Source organism: Penaeus monodon, chromosome 18 (genome assembly GCF_015228065.2).
Source record: "Penaeus monodon isolate SGIC_2016 chromosome 18, NSTDA_Pmon_1, whole genome shotgun sequence".
NCBI classification, from domain to species: Eukaryota; Metazoa; Arthropoda; class Malacostraca; order Decapoda; family Penaeidae; genus Penaeus; species Penaeus monodon.
Genome location: NC_051403.1, coordinates 21,194,912 through 21,211,684, shown reverse-complemented (window position 1 = coordinate 21,211,684; position 16,773 = coordinate 21,194,912). Strand labels below are relative to the sequence as shown.

Genomic DNA, 16,773 nt, shown 5'->3' with positions numbered 1-16,773 from the left:
GCCACGGAACTCGAGTACGACTTCCGGCGGCCGGGCATCCTCTCGCCGCAGTCCCTGAGCGTGTACGAGTTCGAGGTGGAGGAGGAGCACGCCGCCCTCGCCTTCCACGTTCTCCTGCAGGTCGTCCGGGTCCTCAACACGGACTACCCGGTGGCCGCCGTCGTCCTCATATGGTAAGGGGCCCGAAGCGACAGGCGAGGAGGTCGACGGGGGAGGAGAGAGAGAGAGAGAGAGAGAGAGAGAGAGAGAGAGAGAGAGAGAGAGAGAGAGAGAGAGAGAGAGAGAGAGAAAGAGAAAGAGAAAGAGAGAGAGAGAGAGCGAAAGGTAATCGAGGTGAAGGAAGAAGGGACGAAAATGAAAAATGTACAGCCGTGAGAGGGGGAAAAAAAAAAGAATCCTATCCCCCCGCCCCGCCCGCACACCCATGCCCTCCTCCATCCACCCCCCCCCCTTACACCCTCCTCCTCCTCCTCCATCCACCTAACCTCCGCGAGAGTAAACTGAAGGGAATCGAGTCGCGGAGAAGGGCCCGAAGGAGGCGAAGACGAAGCGGCAGAAGGAGACGAAGAAGAAGAGGCAGAGGAAGCGTCGGAGAGAAGAGAGAACGTGGTTGCAGCCTAGCCTCCTGGACCCTTGCCCAGCCATGTATTAGGAGTCGTTGAGCAAAGCTTCAGGGGGTTTAGGATGCAACCTGCAGCTGCACGCAACACCCACGGGGGAGGACGTCCCGGGCCCAGGGGGGGAGGGAGGGAGGGACGGAAAGGGGGAAGGGGGGAAGTAGGAAGTACGAAATAATCACAAAAGTCGAGGATGGAGACAATGGTGGAACAAGAACAGTGGATAATCGAGAAGAGGAAAGCAACAACTGCAAGAAAAAAAAAGAAAAAAAAGAAAAGAAAAAAAAAGGCTTTCGATAATGAATTATTTCAGCGAGATGACAAAGCAATAACCAGATGCCTGTCATATCGAAACTCATCCAAAAAAAAAAAAAAAAAAAAAAAAAAAAAAAAAAAAAAAACGAAAAAGAAAAGAAGAAAAGTCGAAGCAGCTCTTGTGCAGAATTAGAATAGGCTTTAAATAAGCGAGTTCCTGGACGACATTGCTTGGGCGCAGGTCGCTCGCAAGGAATCTATTATTTTGATAGGCTAAGAAAGGGGACTATTAGCATAAATTTCCAGTTTTGTGCAGTCGTCTCCGGTGACTGGCAGGAAAGTGCGGAACGAATTTTCTATTATTATCATTATTTTTTTTCTTTCTTTCTTTTTTCGTTGTTTTTCATCGGGACTTTTTTTTCTTTTTCTTTTTTTTAAGGGGATGTGAGGTTGGTTGTGTGATTAAGGAAGATTATGTAGCATGTAATGCGAGATTTACGACCGTGTGTTTATGTAGAAATCCTCTTGTTTTTTGTGTTGCCCGGACTGGATGGACGAAGTCTTATTCTTATTTTTCTTCTTCTTCTGCTTCTTCTTCTTCTTCTTCTTCTTCTTCTTCTTCTTCTTCTGCTTCTGCGTCCTTGTTATTTCTTGTGAGTAGATAGCGTTAATTTCAGATGGAAGGAGGGGGAAAGAGGAAGAGGAAGAGAAATAGGAGTAGGAGTAGGAGTAGGAGTAGGGGTAGGAGTAGGAAGAATAAACAAGGGAAGAAGAGGAAAGATGGATAGGGTGCGTGAAAAAAAATCGAGAACAAAACATCAAATACGAAAGAAGTGGGAAAAGGAAAAGGAGGCCGAGAAAGGAAGGAAGGAAGGGGGAAAAAAAGCGGTTTCTCATCGTCCGCGGCGCCCTCTTCCCCAACGGGTCCCAATCCCCCCCATCTTTGCCTCGAGAGAACATGACACCGGATTCATCGTGCTGACCTCCCTCCTCCCCATCCCCTTCCCCTTCCCCTTTCCCTTCCCCTTCCCCTTCCCCTTCCCCCTCCTCCTCATCTCTTTCCCCCTATCCTTCTCCTTCTTCTCCTTTTTCGTCTTCTCCTTCTTCTTTTCTTTCTGTTTCTCTCTCTTTCTCTTTCTCTTTGCCCTTCTCCTCTCCCGTTTTTCCCCTCCTCCCTAGAAGCTCATATTCCTTCACCCTCCCTTTCCCTCTTCACTTACCTCTTTATCCTTCCCTCCTATCCTAACCCTTTCCATCCTCCCCCCTCCCTCGCCCTCTCCCCTTCCCCCTCCCTCGCCCTCTCCCCTCCCCCTCCTTCCTTCTACTCTCCCTCATCCACCCCCTCCCTCCTTCGAGAGCCGAGACAGGGGGTCCCCCCCAACCCAGCCCTCCCTCCGCCACCTGAGACTTGCTTTGGACCTTTGTTCGCTGTATTAGGTGAGCAAAGTTTCAGGTGTGTGGAGGCTGGGCGCGTGTCGTCGTCATCATCGTCATCATCGTTATCGTCATCGCCATCGTCATCGCCTTCATCATCGTCGAAGAAGAAGAAGAAAAAGGAGGAGGAGGAGGAGGGAATAGTGGTCTTTTCGTTTAAATTCCCGGCGTCATCATTTCGTTTTCATTGTGTTATCGCCAGCGAGAAGGTCTTGAAACAGATTTTGGGAGGAAGGGAAAATAGGAAGGGATGTGTGTTTGTGTGTGAGTGGATGTACCGCGTGTAATCGCGACAGACAGACAGACAGACAGACAGACACAGACAGACAGAGACAGACAGACAGACAATGGTAGAGAGACAGAGACCTCCCTCCTTCCCTCCCTCCCTCCAACCCTCTCCCTCTCCCTCTCCCTCTCCCTCACACGCTCCCTCGCTCTCTCCTGTTTCTCTTTCCATAAAAAGTGGACACACGACGGAATCAGGCGGGAGACACGTGACTTTGAAGACTGTGTTTCCTCCCGTTTCCTCCCGATATATATTTCTTTTCGCCTCTCCTCCGCGAAGGAGAGCGGAGGAAGGGAAGGAGGGGAAGGGGGAGAGGGAGATAAAGCAGAAATTACCCTCCCCCTCCTCCCTCCGCACCACCACCACAAGCATCCCCCAAGAAATAATTTCTGTGATTTGGTGAGAAATGGATACTTTTCTTTCTCTGTATCTGGCTCAATGGGATGGTCCATGGCGACGCTAGTGCTTTACGTCATCGTGCGGGATAATACGGTGCTTGGTACTGTGCTTGCGGTGAAGCACGTGTTTCTGATTCGTACGTTTGAAGGTCTTTTATCCACGAAATTTTCTGGGGCTCAAGTTATTATCATATTTATGTATACTACAGCCTTGGAAGGATTTCATAACCATGTATTAATTTAGAGAGAGAGAGAGAGAGAGAGAGAGAGAGAGAGAGAGAGAGAGAGAGAGAGAGAGAGAGAGAGAGAGAGAGAGAGAGAGAGAGAGAGAGAGAGAGAGATAAAATAGTTTTCAAAGTGTTTACGGTATGCGTTTAACCATATGCTCGAGACAGGAAGACATTCATTACGTTGTAGTTGCAAGGTATGTGCTGATGATCAAGCAACATTGCCGAGACCTGCAGGGACGTTGCATCCTAGAGTCGGGCTGCGTAAAATCACCGTCATTGGAAACCTTAATGGTATACAAGTGCCTATAAATAACATGCCATTACTCTGTAGAACACGGAACACGGACGTCACAGAAATGGGGTTTTCACTGTTGACCGACACCCTTAAGGAAGTCACTCGCACCCTCTAAGTATGAGGGGAAAAGTATGCTGCGACGGAGGAAGTCACATGACGGGCGAGTATGACAGAAAAGTGTTCAGCGACGGAGGGAGTGACATGACAGGACGATATGACGACGGGCGAGTATGACAGAAAAGTATATAGCAAGGGACTGAGTGATATGACCGCGCGGTTATGATGGGCGTGGAAGAGAGAGACACACACGAAAAGGGCGTGAGTGAGTGCGTGTGGGCGTGAGATGAGTGCACCGCCCTGGGTTTTGGCAAGAGTTGAAGGCTGGATCTGGTGTTGAAAGGTACATGACAGTGCATAGTGCACATTCCGCATTGATTTGCAAGGATCAATGGAGAATCACTTCTTTTTTTTTTGCGTGTGTGTGCGTTTTTTTGTGTGTTTGTTTGTTTGCTTGTGCCCTTGTCTTAGCCAAATCCCCATCTCTGACCCCTCCCCCCTCTCCCGCCCGCAGCCAGAGCCTGCAGAGCCTGCGGGAGCCCCTGTACAAGGAGGAGCTGTCTGCGACCTTGGAGGCGTCGCAGGTCCAGCTCTCCCTCGAGCCCGGCCAGCTCTCCAAGGGGAACAAGCTGCTCATCATCATGGACAAGAACAGCTACGAGAATAACTGGTGAGGGGAAAAGTTTTTTTTTTTTCTTTTCTTTATTAATTTTCTTTATTTTTTTCTTTTATTTTATTAAATATTCTTTTTTTTATTTTTTTGTTTATTGACTATTATTCTGTTTTTATTATTTTATTTTTTGTTTATTTACTATTATTCTTTTATTTTTCTTATTTGTTTAATATTTTTATTTTATTTTCTCTAGTTGTTTATTTGTGTATTGCTTTGTTTTTAATTTTTATTGATTTATTCCTATTTTTTATTAGATTGCTTATATATATATATATATATATATATATATATATATATATATATTATATATATATATATATATATAATAAATTTTATATATATATATATATATATATATTTTTTTTTTTTTTTTTTTTTTTTTTTTTGATTACTCATTTTTATTGAATTATTTATGTATTTATATTTTTCTTATATTTCTTTACTAATTGATTTTTTTCTTTATTTTTTTTTAAATTCATTTACCTGTTTTATCTTTGTATTAATTTATATATTTTATCTTTCTATTAATTTGCCTATTTTTTATTATTTTTATTTATTGGTTTTAGTTGATGTCACTTTTTCCGTTTATTCGCTTTTCGTTGATATTTCGTTGTGTCGGCGTCAAGATCCAGTGCCACGTCGCGAGTGCCATCAGCCCCTTGGCACTCGCGGAAAGGGAAGCTAATTGATGTCAGCTGGTTCATGGCAAAGTGTTGATGTCAGAGGATTGGTGTCAGTGGCTTGATGTCAACGGCTTTGATGTCATGCCTTGAGTAGCGGATTGGTGTCAATGCCTTGATGTCAGTGGATTGGTGTCAATGCCTTGATGTCAGTGGATTGGTGTCAATGCCTTGATGTCAGTGCCTTGATGTCAGTGGATTGGTGTCAATGCCTTGATGTCAGTGGCTTGATGTCAGTGCCTTGATGTCAGCGGTTGGTGTCAATGCCTTGATGTCAACGGCTTGATGTTAAAGGATAGATGTCAGATTTCGTTGATTTTTATTTAATTGTTTATCCTATTTATCTTCTGTTTATTTATTTATTTACTTATTTTGCTTTTGTGTGTGTTTGTTTGTATATGTATTTATTTGAGCATTCTCCATGTATTCCAAAGCTTGCAGACGAATGAAAGATAATTTTACACACCTACGACATAACGAAATAAAAATCTAAACATTCCTCTCGTATCCCAGTCAGTGAGACTTGTAAATCCTTCCCTCCCCCCTTTCTCCCCCCCCTCGTCCCTGATTTCGCGTGTCCCTCCGTCAGGTCGCGGCAGAACGTGTCTGTCCAGGGCGCCGACTTCAAGGTGGCGGCGTGGTGGGCGCAGTGCCTCACATGGAACAGGAAGGCGTGGTCGCCGGAAAACTGCTCCGTGGAGGCGAATCTCTCCACGTGGGACATGACCACGTGCAGGTAACTTTGTTGGCAGGGAGGGGGGGAGGGAGGGGATGGGGTGGGAGTGGGGAGGGGAAGGGATGGGATGGAGGTGGGGAGGGAAGGGAAGGAGAAGAGGGGACAGGGTACTTCCAGGAGGGGATGTCCTCAGATACAGATTTTCAAATACAGATTGTTCTCGGTTAGAACAATCCCCCATTTCTTGTATCTATACTTGTATCTTCCTCAATCTCCTTTATCCATATTCTCACAATCTTCCTCCCACCCCCTCCCTCCCCCTTCCCCCCCCCAGCTGCCACTCGACGCACAGCATCTACGGCGCCCGCACGGTTCCCATCCTGAGCGAGGAGAGCACCATCGCCGTGAACGAGCTGATGCTGGTGGAGACCTTCATGGCGCTGTACTTCATCGTCCTCGTCCTCGTGCTGTACTTCGTGCTGGCGCTCGGCCTCCAGACGTCCGAGCGACACCGACTCAAGCGGAGAAACATCTGGCTCAGGGACAACGACCCGAGGCACGAGTGGGCGTATCTGCTCACCATCAAGACGGGCACGCAGTGGAATGCCGGCACCACGTCCAAGGTATTTGCGGTTTGGATTTGGGTGTATCTTATCTTATTTTGTTTTTTGTTTTATTTTTGTGACACGACGGACGCCTGGAAGCTTTTTTTTGTGACACGGTCTGCGACGTTTGGAAGTCTTATTTACGTTAGAGGAAGAGGAACAAAATGAAATTACACATTTTTATGATTATTTTTTTATTATTGCTCAAAGCGATCTCTAGTGCAATCAAAGGACAAAAGATGCAATCAAAGAACCGCATCTGAATGAGAAAAATGACTCCTAATAAAAATAAAAAAAACATTATTCCTCACCCTCCTCCTTCCTTCCTTCCTTCGTCAGGTCTACGCCATCGTCCACGGCACGCACGGCATGAGCGAGACGAGGGAACTGCAGTCGAAGCAAACCGGCCAGCTGTTTACGCGAGGGGCGCTCTGCACCTTCATCCTCACGTAAGGCGCTGCTGGGGAATTCCCGTCGGTTCCGTGGGTGAGAGAGAGAGAGAGAGAGAGAGAGAGAGAGAGAGAGAGAGAGAGAGAGAGAGAGAGAGAGAGAGAGAGAGAGAGAGAGAAAAGCCTTTAGACTGAAGGAACATTAGCCATCACCTCCCCCATTCAAAAACCGAATATCCCCTTCAACCAACACACCTCCCCCCTCCCCACCCCCCCATATATCCCCCAGATATCCATAACCCCCCCAATTCCCCTCTTTCCCCCAACAGGACAGCGGAGCCCCTGGGAGACATCCTGAAGGTGCAGCTGTGGCATGACAACAGCGGAGGGAGTAGCGCCGGCTGGTACGTGTGCGAGACGAGTGTGGTGGACCTCGTTCTGGGGGCGAGGTACGCCTACCCGTGCTATCGCTGGCTGGCCGTGCAGGCGGAGGATGCCAAGGTGGAGCGAGAAATCACCCTGGAGAGCCCGACCACCTTCTTCCAGGTGAGGGTGGCGTGCTGTTGTTATCTTTTGTTGCGTTTTTATGGTTCTTGTTCTTGTTATTGTTGTTTTCGTGATTACGTTCGTTTCTGTTTTTGTTATTGTTTTTGCTCTGTCATTGTTGTTTTCGTGATTAAGTTCGTTTTTCGTTTTTGTTATTGTTGATGTTTTTGTTATAGTTTTTGTTGTTTTTGTTATTGTTTCTGCTTTTGTCACCCCGAGAGAAAATCCAGTCCAACATAACATAGCGAAATTACTTTGCAAGAGTGTGTGTACGTATTTTACGAAACGATTTTCCCTTAATTCTTTTCGCAGGATTTCGAGCACTTTCTACCCCAGTATGCCAGCGAGCACATGCTGTGGACGTCCCTGCTCACCACGTCCAGCACAGCCAAGTTCTACAGGCTGCAGCGGCTGACAATCTGCCTGATCGTCTGTCTGTGTCTCGGCACCATATCGCTGGCCGTTGTGCAGGTGAGAAGGAGGGAAGGGTGAAAGAGAGAGAGAGAGAGAGAGAGAGAGAGAGAGAGAGAGAGAGAGAGAGAGAGAGAGAGAGAGAGAGAGAGAGAGAGAGAGAGAAAGAGAAAGAGAAAGAGAAAATAGCTTTCAAAGAACGAGTAAAAAGAAAGAAAGAAAAATTGACATCTTTCCCATCGATTCAAGCAAAATATAATTATATTCAAGTCTCGGAGATTTCATTCATTCACCGCATTATTTCCCGACTCGCCAGAGAATCAACACTGAACACACAATGATGGTCCCGGACATGCATATCGAGCCTATGTACTACGGTTGCATCATCGCCATGGCCCTCCTACCCGTGCAATGGCTGCTGGAGATGGTCTTCAAGATGAGCAATAGACTGGTGAGTAACACGAGGTGCCGTGAGGGGGTTTGGGGAGTTAATCGTGAGTTGTTTTCTATATTGGTGAAGGGGCAAGGACGCGAGTTTTGGAATAGTAGGAATTGGTGGTAAGATTTGTGTCGTGTGTTTTTATTTATTTATTTATTTATTTATTGCCTTTTACGTTGTTTTTTGAGGTTAGGACAGAAAGAAGAGACATCTTGGTTATAAATTATAAATTGTAGGAGTGACACAAGCGTATTTATTTATATATATATTTTTTTCCTTTGTTCAGGAGGAAAAGGAGTACAACAACAAGTCGGTGCTGGACACGCTGCGGGCCACGAGGGAGAGCGAGGCGGCGACGCACCCGAGGGGCGACGGCGACGGCGACGGCGAGAGCGACGCCGGGCTCAGCGACGAGGAGAGCGAGCTGTACAATCCCACCTCGAGCACCTGGGCGGCCCTGGCCAGGTGGGCGCAGACGGTCGAGCTCACCAACGCCCACCTGAGCCTCCTGCAGGACAAGGACATGGACGGCATGCACGTGACGCAGCGCTCGAGGACGCCCAACGCGGCCCAGAGCGAGAGCCCGGCGGAGGAGGCGCTGGGGCCCGCTGACCCCGCCGGCCGGTGCGCGGAGGGCAAGGCGCGGCCCCTTCCCGCGGCCGGCGGACGCGACGCCGCCAAGAAGTGCTCGCCGACCATCTTCGAGTTCCTGGCGGAGCTGCGGCGCGCCTTCGCCTGCCTCGTGAGGATCCTGTTCGAGGGGCGGAGGGCCAAGTGCAAGGGCAGGGCGCGGCAGGAGGACGAGGCCGGGTGGGAGGCGGACGAGGACGAGGACGAGGACGACGAGGGGGAGAGCGGCGAGGGGAGGGTGGCGTCCAGCCTGACCTTCATCTTCTCCCAGTGCGTCGGCTGGATCGTCTGCTGCTTCTTCGCCGGTGAGTCTCCGCGGGGCGCTCCTCGCCGCAGGCCTTCATCATGACGTTTCTGACCAGTATTAGGCAATACGACTCCAGAGAACGATAAAAACGTTCGCAATGCCAGTGAGTGTGTATGAGGTAACTTGGTTCTTATTTCCAGCCATGTGCTGCATGGTCCTTGTGGTCAGAGGCTCGGGCATGCCAATGGACTACTGCGCCGTGTGGCTTCACATTATCTACATGACCTTGTGCTTTTCCATGTTCGTCATGCAGCCGCTGGTCGTGGTCATATACACATTATACAAGGTACATGAGAGAACCCCGTCGGCTGGGCACTTAAGTCTTGCCCAGTCCGGCAGGAGAGATGATGCATGTATATTTGTATGTGTGGATATCGGATTGGGCAATGAATTCTGGCATATTTGGATGTCGGAGTCGGTGGATGTGGAGCTGATGTTCCCTTTACTTGGCAGGTGTGCATGTACCGGTGGCTCGGCTGCAGGGGGTGCATCAGCGACTGCGTAACCGTGCCCCTGGACCAGGTCGTGGCCATCTGGAACCGCTACCAGACCGTTCTGCGAGGATACAAAAACAGGACCGAGGATATGAGTAATGAGAAGTGTAAGCTGCATTTAAATGTTGTGTGGATTGGAGGGCACATTGTCTGGCCTAATTGTAGAGCTCATTTTCCCTTCCCCTGAATTGTATGCGCTTATGCGCTGTTTTCCTTATTTTTCTTTTCCTTTGTAAAGATGAGTGTTGAGGATTCAAATTTCAACGCCTGAGAAAAAGCGTGAATCATCTTTATTGACAAACAATATTATTTTGCATCCAGCGGACGGTACAAGAGTTGTTTGTTTACCTCCTACTTCCTTTCCCCACAGTGTTGGAAGAGCGGCAGCGAACGCGGGACCTGCGCTTCGCCCATCCGCCCAGCGAGGACTACCTCCTGCGGTGCCGAGAGAAGGAGGCGCAGCGGGACAAGGTTTCGAGCGTCTTCCGGAGTGTCTTGGGCCTGGTGCTCATGCTGGCGCTGCTGGTGGTGATCGCCAGCAACTCGAACGTGTCGGAGCGGTACATGCTGAACGCCTCCACGCTCACCACGCTGCAGAACGGGAGCTGCTTGGACCGGGAGAAGTACCCGGACCGCTGCCAGGCCCCGTCCTCCGAGGGGTGCAGCGAGGGCGAGAGCGAGGACTACATGTCCTTCGGGTCGATCGTGACGAAGGAAGACTGGTGGAAGTGGGCGTCGTCCGAGCTGATCGCCCTCGCCTACAACACCGACCACGCCTTCTCCCAGTTCAGCGTGTTCTGCGACTCGAACAGCGTCCTGATCGGCTGGCCGCGCATCCGCAAGTACGACATCAACCCCAAGGAGTGCGAGGCGTCCAAGTACCTCGTGTCGTCCAACCGCTCCCTGGCCGACCTGCTGCACGTGCAGTCGTGCTTCCCGGAGTACGTGGACAGCGTGTCGCACGTGTTCAGCTTCGGCTCCAACCAGAACCGGGACTGGGACGCGCACTTCCTCGCCGTCAACTACGGGATGTTCAGTCAGTACAGCTACACGGACCACCAGCAGGACCTCCCGAGCTCGCCCACGTTCGCCGTCCTGCTGCTGATCCTGCTGGAGGCGTCGCACTGGATCGACGAGAAGGCAACGCGGGCCGTCGTCACGGAACTGACGCTCTATCACCCGCAGACAGACCTCTACACGACCGTCAACCTGCTGGCCGAATTCCCGTCCTTGTCCGGTGCTCAGGTAAGGGACACTTCAACAGGAAGGGCAGAAATTCGCTTAAACACTCGTGTGGTCATAATAAATACCTAATCATACATAGATAATAGATAATAAAAGAGTCGATTTTCAAGGTGACGGTGCGAGTGTCGTCGACCGCCGTGGAGCGATACAAGGGGACCTGGTCTCTCGTGTGCATCATGGCCGAGGTTATCCTGGTGGCCGTCTCCATGCACTACCTCTACCGCACCACAATCTACGTCTACAAGTGTCGCCTAAAGTACGTTTGAAATGGACGCTTGGAGGTGAAAAAGAATCGCCTTTGTTTTCATAAAATGTGTTACCATGTTTTAGCTAGATTATACAACTAATACTAAGATTACATTTCTTACTTATTTACAGGATCTGGAAATCGTTTTGGGTATTCCTAGACATATTAATGACGATCTTGAGCTGGAGTTACATCGTGTGCCTCATGCTGCGCGTCCAAATAGCCGAGTACATTATGTGGCAGTTGCGGGTGGCTTACTTTCAGAAGTATGTCAATCTGAAAGGCCTCACGACTTGGGATAAGGTGAGCGCCAGGTCAGGTTTTGTTATCACTCAGATTTGTTTACCTATTTCTCCTTTTTTTGTATTGAGATAATAAATAAATAAATAAATATTTCTTTTTTTTATTATGGGGTTCATTAGGCGTTTAGTTTTTTTTCTTAAGAAGAGAAACGTTCTTCCCTTGTTCCTCTTTTTTTTTTTTTAAACCGTGAAAAAAAAAACATTTCAACATTTCATCAATGAATTTGGAACAAAAACGCCAAAACATTCCCTTTTCCTCTCACTTCTCATAACGAATAGCATACACCCATTCCTCCGATGCTGTACCATGTGTTCCTTCATGCTGACTCTCCTATTTCACGCTGCAGATCTTGGAGTCCTTGATAGGAGGGATGCTGCTCGTTCACATGATCAGGTGCATGAGGATGATGAGGTATCTGCCAGTGTTCCGTCGCCTCGGTCACGTCCTCAGTGGAGCTGCCAAGGATGTCCTGGTTGTGACGTGAGTGATAATTGCCTTGGTAATCGATGCATTTTAATTGTTATCTGTTTAATTTACTTCTTTTATAATTACGTGATGATAGTTGGTGAATGATTTTTTTTTCTGCGTTTTTTTTCCCCACGTAGGGTGATGCTGCTGGGGATGTTGGTATGCTGTATGCTCCTGGGCTACATGTGGTTCAGCTCCCTGCTGTGGGAATTCCACACGGCGCTCGAGGCCTTCCTCACCCTCGTCAGGATCATCATGACGCACGTGCCCTTCCTCCCCAGTGAGTGCACGACTTCTGTTAGGGACCTAAAACATATAAATACATAAATCTAGTTTTTGTATTGTGTTTTTTTTTCTTCCATATAAATACGCGCACACTAATGCATACACAGAGAAAACGAGTGCCAGTCTTACCGACCTTGAGTTTCTTATTAGGGGAATAAAACGTGACATATTTAGCTGTCTGATAAGGAACACTTGATCAGAAAGTCGTGTCTTTATTCCGTTTCTCTTGTGGAAGGCTTCCCCCCCCCCCCCGTGATATATTTTGAAATTTGTGTTAACACGCATTTTAATATATAATTTTCGATTTTTTTTCTTAGCAATAATATATATATATATATATATATATATATATATATATATATATATATATATATATATATATATAAATTTTGTATATATGTTTAAAAAAAACGTATTTTCGTATTTGTGTTAAATATTTTTTTCCGTATCTTAACCTACACTTCTCAACACACTTTACGATTTTTTTTAAACAGATCTTGAAAATGAGAGTAATGGCTACGTAACTTCCCTCGGTTATCTGTATTATCTGATAGCATACCTCCTTCTGTACCAACTGACGCGGGCGCTGTACAAGGCAGCCTTTTATCCATGCCATGAAGTCCTATGTTGGGAAACCAGGGTAAGTCCCATAGCATTTAGGTAAATCCCGGGGAATTGAATCAAGTCCCACAAAATATTATCATGACGGGGCCACAAAATGTAATTGAGTTCAGGAAAATTACGATTTACGTCTCAGAAAGTGTGATTTAAGTCCCACAGAAAAATATGTTGGGGTCCCACCAAATCTGTTTGTCCTACGAAATATAAATAAGTCCCATATGATATATTTCTTGAGCTTTCTGTATTCCAGTTCAGTTAAATAGCTTACTACTGCAATATATCTACCTTTTTTAATGAAAATTTGAGCTTTGGCATTTTAAAAATCTCCATTAAATAATCTCAATCTTCTCTGATTTCCTTTCAGCGTGGATGTTGCGTGGAGGGATATCAAGGTCTATGCGAAGGAAAGGTGTCAGTCGCTCCTGCGGTTTGTTCAGAGGAAGGCGGAGGTGGTTGATGAGCCGAAGGACAATACGCCGCCGGTAAGGAGCGTGCATGGCGGTTGTCTTGGTCACAGGGAGCGGGAGGAAGTGTTTTGAGTGTGTGTGTACTTTTTTGTGGTTGGGTTTTCATTTTGTTGTGTTTTGTGGTCTTTTTTTCACTTCTCACCGCGCACACGCACACACACACGCACGCACACCACACACACACACACACACACACACACACACACACACACACACACACACACACACACACACACTCTCTCTCTCTCTCTCTCTCTCTCTCTCTCTCTCTCTCTCTCTCTCTCTCTCTCTCTCTCTCTCTCTTTTCTCTCTCACACCTTTCCTCGCTCTCACCCCCACTCTTCTCTCCCCAGGACTTCTACATGGCTGAGCTGGAGCTCCAGATCAACCAAATCCTGGGCGGCCTGGACAACCTGGCCGAGTCCCTGGGCATCGTGACGGAGCGCGTGGCCCAGCTGGACGAGGACGACGACGGCGAGGACGACCAGGAGTTCCAGGACAGCCACGACGATGGCGACGACGACGACGACGACGACGACGACGAGGAGGCGCAGGTGAGTCGAGGCCGGCGGGTCGAGGCTTTGCGGTCTCGGGAAATGGATGTGATATTTGCTTTGTCTGGCGTGGGGTTTGTATGGTGCTTAACGCCGGTCTGTTCTGTCGCCGCAGCCTGTGTGTGACCGCGGGCGGGACTGGCTCGCGGAGGGCTTCCTGCAAGGGAAGGTGAAGAGTTCGACGCCCAAGACCGAGCTGGACGTCATCCTGCAGCCGCTGCAGAAGAGGGTGCAGGAGCTGCTGGACCAGGCGGAGAGCGGCGAGCGGGAGCCGCCCTTCCCCGGGGCGAGCGCGGCCGACGACAGGCTGGCGGAGGCGGAGAGCGCGCAGGACTCGCCCTTCGAGACGTCCTTCAACCTGGACGCCTTCACGGACATCGCCAGCTGCCAGACGGAGATCGAGGCCCTCACGCGCTCGTGGAACCTGAGCGCGGTGCCCGGCGACCCCGCGGCCAGGGGCTGGGCGCAGGACGACGGCGGCCAGCTCGCCAAGTTCCTCAAGGACGTGTCCGTGTCGGCCGCCTCCGACGAGTCCCTGCAGGCGTTCGGCAAGTACGGCAAGACGGTGGGCAAGCTCAAGGTCGTGCCCAGGCTACAGCCGAGCCACGAGAGCCTGGCCGCCGCCCTCAGGAGCCACAGCACGAGCGGCGCCTCCGACGCCAGCAGAATCCGCTCGGTGTCCTCCTTCGTGGACAGCGGCGGCCTGCAGCAGGAGCAGGCGGGCGGGCGGCCGCGCTCGCACACCAGCGCCGCCGCCGCGCAGCAGGAGGGCCAGGCGCACGGGTCGTCCGTGGCCATGCTGGGCTCCAAGCTGCGGAGGACGCAGACGCAGGGGCGGGGCAAGGGCCACGTCGACGTGCTGGACATCGAGAGCCTGATCCTGGACAGCGAAGAAGGCAGCGAATACTAAGGCTTCGCCGCTTCCACGAGGCAGCAAACCCTCGGCTTCGGGGTTTCCGCCAGGGAGTCGCAAACGCCAGGGCTTCGAGCTTCAGCAGAGGCGGCGGCGAACACCAACTCGAGCTTCGGAGCTTCAGATGGAGGAAAACACATCTGTCGATACCCATATTCTTTCATGCAACTGCAGTGCCTTTCTCTACTGACAAATGTATTATTTTTTATTTTTAGGCTTAAGCAGAATGGATTATTTTTCAGAGATTGGGATTACCGTTTTAACGCATTCTTGATTTATTCGACTTTAATGGTAAACTGTCTTTTGTTTGAATACCATCATCAAAACTACTGTTCTTTCATTATTGATCAAACAGTGCCTTATAAACCTGCTAAATTTTTAATGGTAATGTGGAATGATTAGTGTAATTGAGCAGTAAATGTACGGGAACTATATGTGCATACTAGTCTGTGTGGGGAAATTTTGTATTGTTTCCAGTGTTGGTCAGACTTGGGAAATAAAGGAAATCATATTTAATCATTTGTATTATTTCCTTCCTGTGTCAGAGTGTCATGGAAACATAGCGAATACACTTTATAAAATAAATAATATGAGTGTATTCGTGTATCAATATTTACCATGGAAATGTACCCGGTATTGAGCAATCAGAAAACATATAGATTTTATCATTTTACTTCAGTACGCCAGTATGTTACACTGCAAAGTAGATTCTTTGTGTGGTATAAATTTCATCCCCTGCAGTAGATAATTGAGGGACACATACATTTTATTCATATAACATATTACTGGTGAGGAGGAAATTATCTACAGAATTCACTATATGAAAAGTTTTTTTTTTTCCTGTGACGGGTTTTATTTATTTATTTATTTTTTTTTTCAAAATAAATAAGCTGAAGAAAAATCAACCGAAATTACACGCACTGACTTCGCAAAACAAAAGAAAACTTAGATATTCAAACTCCTTAACTTTAACGACAAAGCGAAGTTGCGTTTAATCCTTTAAAAAAAGGAGAGAGAAAAAACTTATTTTCCTGAAGGTTGTCCCAATTCAAACTTTTGCTGTGGAGATTTACGACTGCCCCCCCCCTCCTCCCTCCCCTAACCCCCACCAACCCCCTACCCCCAACCAACTCCCTTCCCACCAACCCCCAACCAACTCGCTTCCCCCAACCTCCTATCCAATCACCCCACCCACCCCATTCCCCCAACTCCCCTACTCTCAAGGCTCCCCACCATTCGTCACGGAAATTACGAGGGAGTGAAGGTGTGAAATGCTCAGAATCCTTCCCACGTGGCTGTGAAATCCTTAATGGTAAGAAACAGGGAGGGGGGGGGGACAGTGGAGTTGGTCACACATCATTTATTCAATCATGAGTCCTTAATGACTTCGTAATTCTAGAATGTTTGTGGTGTGTGAAGGAACAGTTGGCATCCCTGGAATGCTTGTGAAGTGTGAAGGGAGAAATTAACAAAGATCATCATCATTTCACAGTTTATTTCATTCTTTAAAAAGTGGTATCTTACAAATGAATTCATAACTGGACCAGATACAAGTAGAAAAATATCACAAAACATGTATTCCTACAACAATTCGTGTTAAAAGATAGGATACCCTACGCTTGAGAAATTCTGGCAACACTATCAATTCTATCATCTTAATATTAACCTTCTTCGTCGACCTGGTAACACTGGACTGCCTTTCTCCGCAAAACACCAGCTGGAAGAAAACAATAAACAATATTAGACACATGTTGACCTTGAAGAATATTAAATATGCTGTAAACCCCTTCAAAGTGGAAAAAAATCCACCGACAAATCGAGCGCTTTATAAAAATATCTTTACGTAACAAAACAAAAAAAGAGAATAAAAAAAAAATACCCACGAAGAAATATATATTTAGGTCTATATATATATATATATATATATATATATATATATATATATATAAATCTATCTTTCAATCTAGAGATATAGACTAAAGCTTCGTATTTGGAAAAGGATTTGAATGAAATTGACTGTAAATACATGTAATATTGTATATATACATATATATACATATATATGGGGGCCGCAGTGGTCGAATGGTTAGAGCGTCGGACTCCAGACTGTCACGACGGCAATCTGAGTTCGAGGGTTCGAGTCACCGACCGCCGCGTTGTTTCCCTTGGGCAAAGGAACTTCACCTTGATTGCCTGCCTAGCCACTGGGTGGCCAAGGCAGCCCAAGTCAAGTGCTGGTCCCAAGCCC

General features: G+C 47.9%; 2 protein-coding genes across 2 annotated transcripts in view; both read left to right on the top strand.

Moving 5' to 3' along the window:
• Positions 1 to 15,041, top strand: part of LOC119584321 — a 58,024-nt gene extending 42,983 nt beyond the window's left edge. The window contains exons 8-27 of the mRNA XM_037932871.1: positions 1 to 173; positions 4,087 to 4,242; positions 5,515 to 5,661; positions 5,936 to 6,224; positions 6,546 to 6,655; positions 6,925 to 7,141; positions 7,454 to 7,612; positions 7,869 to 8,003; positions 8,278 to 8,926; positions 9,069 to 9,214; positions 9,382 to 9,529; positions 9,793 to 10,667; positions 10,778 to 10,923; positions 11,046 to 11,217; positions 11,564 to 11,697; positions 11,823 to 11,965; positions 12,465 to 12,610; positions 12,956 to 13,073; positions 13,412 to 13,612; positions 13,728 to 15,041. The exon at positions 1 to 173 is cut by the window's left edge and continues 24 nt beyond it. Of these exons, the coding sequence (XP_037788799.1) occupies positions 1 to 173; positions 4,087 to 4,242; positions 5,515 to 5,661; positions 5,936 to 6,224; positions 6,546 to 6,655; positions 6,925 to 7,141; positions 7,454 to 7,612; positions 7,869 to 8,003; positions 8,278 to 8,926; positions 9,069 to 9,214; positions 9,382 to 9,529; positions 9,793 to 10,667; positions 10,778 to 10,923; positions 11,046 to 11,217; positions 11,564 to 11,697; positions 11,823 to 11,965; positions 12,465 to 12,610; positions 12,956 to 13,048 (4,038 nt within the window). The 3' untranslated portion in view covers positions 13,049 to 13,073; positions 13,412 to 13,612; positions 13,728 to 15,041. The remainder of the gene's footprint in view (positions 174 to 4,086; positions 4,243 to 5,514; positions 5,662 to 5,935; positions 6,225 to 6,545; positions 6,656 to 6,924; positions 7,142 to 7,453; positions 7,613 to 7,868; positions 8,004 to 8,277; positions 8,927 to 9,068; positions 9,215 to 9,381; positions 9,530 to 9,792; positions 10,668 to 10,777; positions 10,924 to 11,045; positions 11,218 to 11,563; positions 11,698 to 11,822; positions 11,966 to 12,464; positions 12,611 to 12,955; positions 13,074 to 13,411; positions 13,613 to 13,727) is intronic.
• Positions 13,421 to 14,522, top strand: LOC119584667. Its single transcript, XM_037933342.1, has 2 exons — positions 13,421 to 13,612; positions 13,728 to 14,522. The coding sequence occupies exons 1-2, from the start codon at positions 13,421 to 13,423 to the stop codon at positions 14,520 to 14,522; spliced, it is 987 nt and encodes a 328-aa protein (XP_037789270.1).
• Positions 15,042 to 16,773: the final 1,732 nt, after the last annotated feature.